General features: G+C 38.3%; 2 protein-coding genes across 2 annotated transcripts in view; both read right to left on the reverse strand.

Moving 5' to 3' along the window:
• Window positions 1-8,481, reverse strand: part of LOC126386816 (stromal interaction molecule 1-like) — a 188,498-nt gene that overhangs the window by 97,603 nt on the left and 82,414 nt on the right. The window lies entirely within an intron of this gene.
• guca1d (guanylate cyclase activator 1d) overlaps window positions 1-8,481 on the reverse strand; it is a 14,599-nt gene that overhangs the window by 3,120 nt on the left and 2,998 nt on the right. The window contains exons 2-3 of the mRNA XM_050039550.1: window positions 2,471-2,620; window positions 498-585 (exon numbers count right to left, since the gene is read on the reverse strand). Of these exons, the coding sequence (XP_049895507.1) occupies window positions 498-585; window positions 2,471-2,620 (238 nt within the window). The remainder of the gene's footprint in view (window positions 1-497; window positions 586-2,470; window positions 2,621-8,481) is intronic.

Here is an 8,481-nt window from a genome sequence, read left to right on the forward strand (position 1 = left end):
ACATGCATGGCGGCGCAAGATGGCGACCTCTCTAAAGCAAGGCCCTTGCTATATATATATATAAAAGCATAATTATAAGGCTACGAAAACCAAACGGATTTTATTTTATAGCAATTATACACTTATATAAACATATTAATGGGTAGAATATTCAGATTCAGATTCAGATTGACAATAAACCATGCCAAATATTACACACTGGCCCTTTAACGTAATTTAAAGTGCACTTGATTTCACACGTGACATCACCACCCCAGCCTGCATCCTTACACACTAGGCCTAATTCCTTCTTCACTCCTGTCAGTGCATTAGTCACGTGATCACAACCTTCCTGATTACGGATCCTGGTGCGTTATGTTTCGTAGGTTTACGTACGAACAGCGTACGAGAATAGCTGCATATTTGGTTAAACTTTCACCAGCTGTTTCCAGGAAGCATCACAGGGCGTCACAGTATCAGCAGAAACATGATATTATCTACAGCGTCTGGTTCTTTACCTTCTCCCTTCACGTCGATCCTCTCGAATATGAGTGCGACGATGTCCTCGGGGTCGATCTCTCTGTTCCGTGTGATGTCCTGGATGGCCTGCAGGGGGAGACACACTCAGTCTGACCCGGATACAAATCATAAAATCAGGTGATTCTACTTTCTGTAAAGATTTAAAATGACTGTTAAAGCTCAGAGTCTGAACTTTTGTTCCGTAGGTTTGTTCAGTTTTGTCTAAATGATGAAGATGAAATTACGCAAGTCGAAGATGACGAGAATAATCTTTGAAAATTAAGAGAAAATAAGGTGTTATTTTTCCTTTTTTCTTATCTAATACAGATTTTTGCATTTAAACTTAAACATCTATATCGTTTTTTTAAGTTGCCTTTTTCTTTTCAGCATTTAAACATGGCCCAATTTTCCTCAGCACTAAAATACAATTTAATTCAGCGTGTTATTCTGAGTCAGCGAGCGTCAAACGCCCCACAGCAGACTGGACTCTGTAAAGTCCCTTAGACTGGTTTGACATCCAGACTTACTGGGTTGAGAGTCAACGTCCCACTTCCAGCAGCTTCCTGTCGGCTGAGAGATTGAGCTCATTCAGCAGATTAACACTCGTCTATTCAGAGCTAATCCAGCCCAGTTTTCTGTCGGTGCGAGCGAGCAGCTCTGCTGATTCAGTCCGTCCACAGTTTGTAGGTCACTTCACAGCAAGTGTGTTCGGTGATGAAAATGTCAGAGCTTCTGTTCGTCGTGATGAACTGTTAAATGTCTTCAAAGTCATAAATGAATTTTACACGGTTCCATCCAGATGACTTCTGCTTCTGTTTTTATTCCTCTGAATTCAGCTCAGTGTGTTTGGTATCTTTGGAATAATTGAGCATTAATGAATGAACTTTTTTTTTTTTTTTTTTTTTAATTGTGTCATGTATATGACTGATCTGCTCGCATGGTTTTAAAAAACACCATCAGTTCATACACAATCAGAGTGCTGCATATACATTTTTACAAACCTGTCTTCTTAGAAATTACCTTTATATTCAAAGAATTAACAACAGCAAATATGTTTTGGAGGAAACATAATGCTGCACAGGTTAAAATGATGAGGAAATTAAATAACATATCTGAATGGATGGAAATAAGCCCCAAAAAACAATACTGAAATTTCAACACTTTACTTTCCAATGTTCAGAAATTCAGATCCAAAAATTCAAGTTTTAGAATTATAAAAACAAAACAAATAAAATATTTCAGGTTGCTCCAGTTTGATTGGTCAAATCCACATCTAGAAATTCAAATTTTAGAATTTAAAAAAAAATTCAAATGCTTAAATTTGATTGGTTAAATTCAGATAAAAAATAATCAAGTTTTAGAATTTCAAAAACAAAACAAAACAAAGTATTCAAATTGCTAAAATCTAATTGGTGAAATTCAAAACCAAAAATTCAAGTTTTATGATAAAAAAAACCAACAGGTTGCTTAAATTTGATTGGTCAGATTCAGATCTATAAATTCAAGTTTGTTATTGAAAAATTTCTAAGCGACTGGTCGATTTTTTTTTAAACAATAGAAATATTGAAACAACTTTAAGAATCAAATCGTCAGACCTTTCTGTTTGCACCTTACTGCTCGTTTTATATTTTATATTTTGAACCTTACTGTTACGTGTAATTCACTCGTGAATTGTTTTATTCACACCCAGTGTGGACACAATAAAGTGGATTAATGGATGTTCTTCTGGATGGACATGAGAGATACTAATGTCCTCAGGAAGTGGACGTCACTGAATCTAAAAATGTTTATTTAATTTCTGTTTCAGTTATTTACAAGACGAGGGCATAAAATAATTTGACTGGTTCAGGTGTTTTGTGTGAAGCCTCACTGACCGTCCTGATGTCACTCTGTCTGTCTGTTTGTCTGTCTGTCTGTTTGTCTGTCTGTCTGTCTGTCTGTCTGTCTGTTTGTCTGTGTGTGTGGTGATTACCGAAAAGATGGTCTCCAGCTCTTCTTTGTCAATCTTTCCGTTGCCGTCCTGGTCGAACAGTTTGAAGTACCACTTTAGTTTCTGGTTGATTTCTCCTTTCAGCAGCAGACTGATGGCTGCGATGTACTCCACAAAGTCGATGTAACCGTCCTGCAGGCAGAAAAGATGGAGATTAAACCACTGTGGGGACGTTAGCATCAGCTGTTTTGTTTCTACGCCTTGGCGCCGGCGATAGCTGCGGCCGGAGGCATTATGTTTTCAGGTTGTTCATCCATCCATAAATCCATACATACATATGTCGTTGTCAACACGATAGCTCAAGAACGGACGCACATGGTTAGATTTAGGAAACAAGAACAGGGTTTGGCTTTACAATCTTACAGGATGTGAACACCGCTCTCTCAGGTGAAAGTCAGTGTTTGTTAGACTCATCCACTTCCCCTCCTGCCCACCCCAGTCAGACTTTCACCAGGGGCTGTTAAACTATAACCGCTGTGTTTCATGCCGACTTTAAATGACGGAGTGAGAGCGGGCTCCTCAGTCAGATGTTCAGTGTGTGTCTCCCTGCAGCCCATAGCCCACTGATGTTATACTCCTTAACAACCTACACCCTCAAAGTTGTGGTCATGTCATTGACAGTGTTTATATGCACATTAATATTCCACTATTATTCAGAATATGAGAATATTCTGAAATTTATAAAGGTCATGTCAACAGCATATTTCGTTTTGATATTCCAAATTAAGTTTTATTCCAATCATAGCATTTTCTGATTAAGACGTGGAATGTGCAGATATCATTCAGGTTTTAGGAGCGTTCTTTGGACATGTATACAGCATATTCAGAATATGAGTCTCAGTCAGTTTGTGACACCTGCACAATCGGCTCTGTGCGTTGTCATGGATACGTTCTCCCCAAACCAACTCGCAGAAACAGTTTTTCAGGCTGCTGTAGAGATGTATGTCCCAAAAGCAAAGCCCACATTTCTGTTGAGAAGCGGAGATGCACCGACTAGATATAAAGAAATGTTACAACACCGAGCTTTTCAAGAAGGTTGAAGGAATGAAAGAGGGCAGCTGTTATTGTTCACATGGTCCAACATGTCCTCCACTGAGAGGGAACTATAAAAAAAAATCCTATTTTGATGCAAAGAATCTAAATTATGAGCAGCTGTTTCACTGCTCTGTATTTTGACGTGATAAATGACATGTTAGTGCACGTTAATCAGAGTATTCACGGCTGCATGTAAACAGGAATATTAGGAGAACAGACATGTAAGCAGCTTAGAAGGAATATTGTTTTTGTGAAAAGGTAAAACAACAGAACCTTTGTGACGTCCACGTCCCTTCAGTCTTTTGCAGTTTGAATTGTGAATGGTCCGTACAGATCTCTGACAATGATAGTCAGGATGACCACCTCTTTAAAACTAACACTGTGTGTCGAATCTGTGGAGAGAAACTCAAGTATCAAAGGTTGAAATCAAATGTTTGGTCAGATTCTTTGTATTTTTTCTGATTCTAATTTTGCCAGTTTTAAACTCATTTGTTTTTCAAACAGATTTATTTATGACTGCTTTTAATCAGATACGTAACATGTGACTTATTTTACCAACTGTCTTTATTGTTTAGTTTTTGTCTTTATTTTATCTTGTCTTTTTTATTTTATCATCATTACCACGTCTTTTAATGTATTTATTCTTTTCAGCCTTTTTAAATAAATTTTTATTATTAACATTACTTTCTTTACATTACTTTCCAGAAATGGTCGTTGAAATTTATACGCTGAACTTGTGATTCATGAAAAAACTTCAATGAACAAAACTGTGGAAAACTTATTAAAATATAGAATGTAAATATATTCTATATAGTGACAGTTGAAACATCAATTAGGCCATAATTATACAGTATTATAGTAATAAGTACAAACACGTTTATATTTCTAAAATTAACGAAAAAAGAAAATAAGTAAAAAATAAAGTATTATATTTATTATTAATCCACTTGCACTCTTTCTTAACTTTAATACTTTGAGACTTTTGACTTTAATGGTTAAAGTTTCTTCTGTCTGTTGATTTCATTAAGAATTAAAAGATGTTGAGCTTCTAATTTATGTTCGTAAATAAATCCAAACTCTAAAGTTTCTAAACTTGTGAAGGAAAAAAAACTGCGTGGGGAGCTGGAGTTTGTGAATGTCCTTCCTCTGATGAGGTGCAGCTCTCAGAACATCGTCCCTGAACTCCACCGCCACACACTGTGAGCACTGTGAATCCACTTAACTCGCCATAAACACTGCATGCAAACGCTGTAATCCAATCAGACGGAGAGCCAATGAAAGCAATGCTGCAGCCACCTTTGTCCCGAGTCACACAGCAGACTGCAGCTGAGTTAACTCTGAGGTCTCTGCTGTAGTTTGATTTAGTAAGATTAATTTAACTGAAATTTGATTTAAAATTTTAAAATTCAGGGTCAGAAACATCATAAAATGTCTTTATAATCACAGTTTCAAAAATGATATGAGACAAAACACGACTCCTGGTTAGCCTCGAAAATAAAAGCATAACGAGAGTTTATCCAATCCGAAACAGTAGTTTGACAGATTAATCTTTACTCAAGCTCTACTTACGATTAAATGAAAATAAACAAATAACATTTACTGAAAACAATATTCTTAAGGAAAATAAATCATTTTCACTGGAGGCATAAAGTAATAATGCTGTTAATAAGTTTCATTGAGTAGTATTTCTGGTGCTGACGAATAATCACGCTCGTTCCTGCTTTATAATTTAGTGCAACAGCATCTGTTATTAATAATATTTGAGATTACTCAGCACAGATTATGACACTTAAACCCCTCCATAAATATAAGAAAATAAAAGAAATAGCTTCACTCTCAGAAATAAAGGTGCACGTGTCCAGCCAACATGGATTTACAAGAACAAAAACAATATATGTTTTGGTAATTACTCTGCACATAAAATCTGGCATAAAACGTTTAGTCGACCCAGTTCCATTCAGGATTCTTGGAACCTTGATGTTATCTAGTGAACCAGCCTGCGTTTCCACCACTTTTGAGTTTCAAAAGTTGCACAGTACACAGTGGAAGTAAACAGCAGGGGCAAAATTGCAGAACACATTGATTACCTGCAAACTTTTGTTCTGTTTCTACAGCATGAACCAACTATTGATGAGACCACTGCACAAACTTTTTTTCCCTGATCATTTCTCCCTTGACTTCTCCGCTCTTTCTTCTTCAATCCTGTAGAATAGGACATGCACACTGATGTCATCACAGTTCAGCTCAGGAGAACCCTGCTATTTTTTGGTTCCAGGTGAGAACCAACTTTTCAGGTTCTGAAACAGTTTATTTTTGGTCAAAATGCTCTGAATGGCTCAAAATTAGGTGCGGGAGTCAGAACAGAACTGGTTCCAAGTTGGTAGAAAAGGGGTATAATAGAGCTTCTACAGAGAACCCTTCTATGTTGTAATGGTTCCACCCAAGACCGAGACCACCTCTTCAAGAAGGTCTCGGTCCAGTTGTCTTGGTGCGCACCAGAGTGTAATTACTGTGTTCACACCTGCCCTAAACGAACTGCACTGAGGGGGCAAACCAACCTGAGTTTTACTGAACCGAACCAAACAGGGCAGGTGTGAAAGCAACCTAAGAATACTACTTGTCTGCAGTACCCAAAGATCTCTCTCTCTCTCACTCTCTCTCTCTCTCTCTCTCTCTCTCTCTCTCTCTCTCTCTCTCTCTCTAATCATAGTTCTAGTTTAACAGCTTAGCCTGAGGCCAAGAGAACCATGTCCAGCAGCCTTGGGCTTCATGAGGCTCCTGAAGGGCCTGAAGTAACTAATGTGGTCCAGGGCAACCCAGAACACTCATGGTTCACTGTCACATGTTTAGGACGTTTCTGCAGCCTTTACTATTTCAGTGCTGCAGTAGGGTTAGGAACTGAAACTTGGTTCCAAATTAGGACCAAACCCTAAAAAAAAGGTAAGAATTCCAGTGGTCTATACGACAGGAAATTTTGCTAAAGATATCAACATTGACAGAACAGGTAAAATTAATTGGGAAGATTCTATATTTAAAAATACTTTTTGAAACATGGGTAAACATTTGAATATTTTCAGGCAAGGATATTTCAACATCCATGATTTCAACAATCCTTGAAGAACTCATTCTTCTACAAAGGGTTCTTCAGAAGCAAATAGTTCTGGGTCGCACCTCAGCCCTTTAGGAAGAACTCTTTGGAAACCTTATTTCTTAGAGAGTAGAATGAAGAATCTTTATCCATGGTATAGTATGGATTTGTTAATGTCCAGCTGAGCTCACGTCTACCTGTCAAAAACCAGATGAAAGTTTACATCAGATAGTCACCTTACTTTTATAGTTTCAGGTTTTCTTCCTGGTAGAGTCTCCCAAAATGTTTTACCGCCCTGGGTCTGTGGGCTGTACGCAGCCTGCAGACAATACTCAGGGCTTTTTCAGCATAACAGAAATCAAATCTTTATTTTCATTTACAGTTCTGTGCATTATTTACATTTCAATCAACCATGAGAAGCATCAGGTGAATTTGAATTGATTTTAAGTAAAGTTACATTACAGAGGTTTATGAAGTATTAAGAAAGGCATAACTTTTATCATCATTTGTTTGGTATATATAAACACACACACACGTTTATACACACACACTTGTGTCTCTCTATGTTTGTGAGAACCCTCATGGACGACATGCATTCTCTGGCCCCTGATCCATTTTTTTGTATTTTCCTTATGTTTATAACATTTTGAAAGCTCATTTAACATATTGTTGGAAAAAACAATTCTAACCCAAATTTTTACTGTAACCTGAACCTTAAAACAAAGTCTGAACCCTCAAACAGACCATTGTCACCAAGTGAGGACCCAGAAAAATGTCCCCATTTTAAAAAATGGTCTCCAAAGGTAAAAAAAAAAAAATTCTCAAAATTAGTTGTATGTGTAAATATATATGTACACACACACACACCAATCAGCCAAACCCTTTAAACCACTGATAGATGAAGTGAATAACATTAATAATCATGTTATAATACAGTGTTGCTGGGCAGGGTTCCCAGGGTCTTGGAAAACCTTGAAAAGTCATGAAATGTCACATTTTCCAGGCCTGGTCATGTAATGAAACTGTTACTGTAGTCTTCTGTGTTTAACCTCCCACGTAATGTGACATAGCGGCATATTAATTTTCTGTAGCTGATGATGTAACGTAGCTCTAATACATGTTGTGTTTACCATCGCGTTCATCTTTCCCTTCATGTATACCAATGAGCTGAAATTATGTTTAAATAGAGTTTGAATCTGATTTTTAAAAATGTCATGCAAACAGGGCAAGAAAAAAATCTTTATTGACTTTGAAAAGTCATGGAAAATGTTTTTTTCGTGAAGATGTGTGGGAACCCTGGCTGGGAAACCTTTGGTCCTGACAGAGCACCATGTCACACCATAAAAACTGTTTGGGAATGACCCGATGAACGTGACAAAGAGCTCAAGGTGTCCACCTGGCCTCTGAATTCCCCAGATCCAATCTGATCGAGCATCTGTGGGATGTGCTGGTACCCCAGAGGAACCTCCGATCCACGGTGAGGCCTCCTTGGATCGGACTTGGCCCCAGCCTGTGGAGCCATAGACACAAGACCTCTGGGGGTGTCCTGTGGTGTCTTGCACCAGGGCGTTGGCGTTCTATCCTTTGAGTCTTTTGGGCTTTGAGGTGGGGTACCAGCACGTCCCACAGATGCTCAGTCAGATTGGATCTGGGTAATTCGGAGGCCAGGTTGACGCCTTGAGCTCTTTGTCACGTTCTTTGGGTCATTCCTAAACAGTTTTTATAAGGCTGCAGGCCCTGATGGTGTCAGCCCCAGGGTGCTCAAAGCCTGTGCCCCCCAGCTATGTGGAGTACTTCAGCATGTCTTCAACATGAGCCTGAGTCTCCAGAGGGTCCCCTTGCTGTGGAAGACATCCTGCCTCGTTCCTGT

Source organism: Epinephelus moara, chromosome 3, assembly GCF_006386435.1.
Source record: "Epinephelus moara isolate mb chromosome 3, YSFRI_EMoa_1.0, whole genome shotgun sequence".
NCBI lineage: Eukaryota > Metazoa > Chordata > Actinopteri > Perciformes > Serranidae > Epinephelus > Epinephelus moara.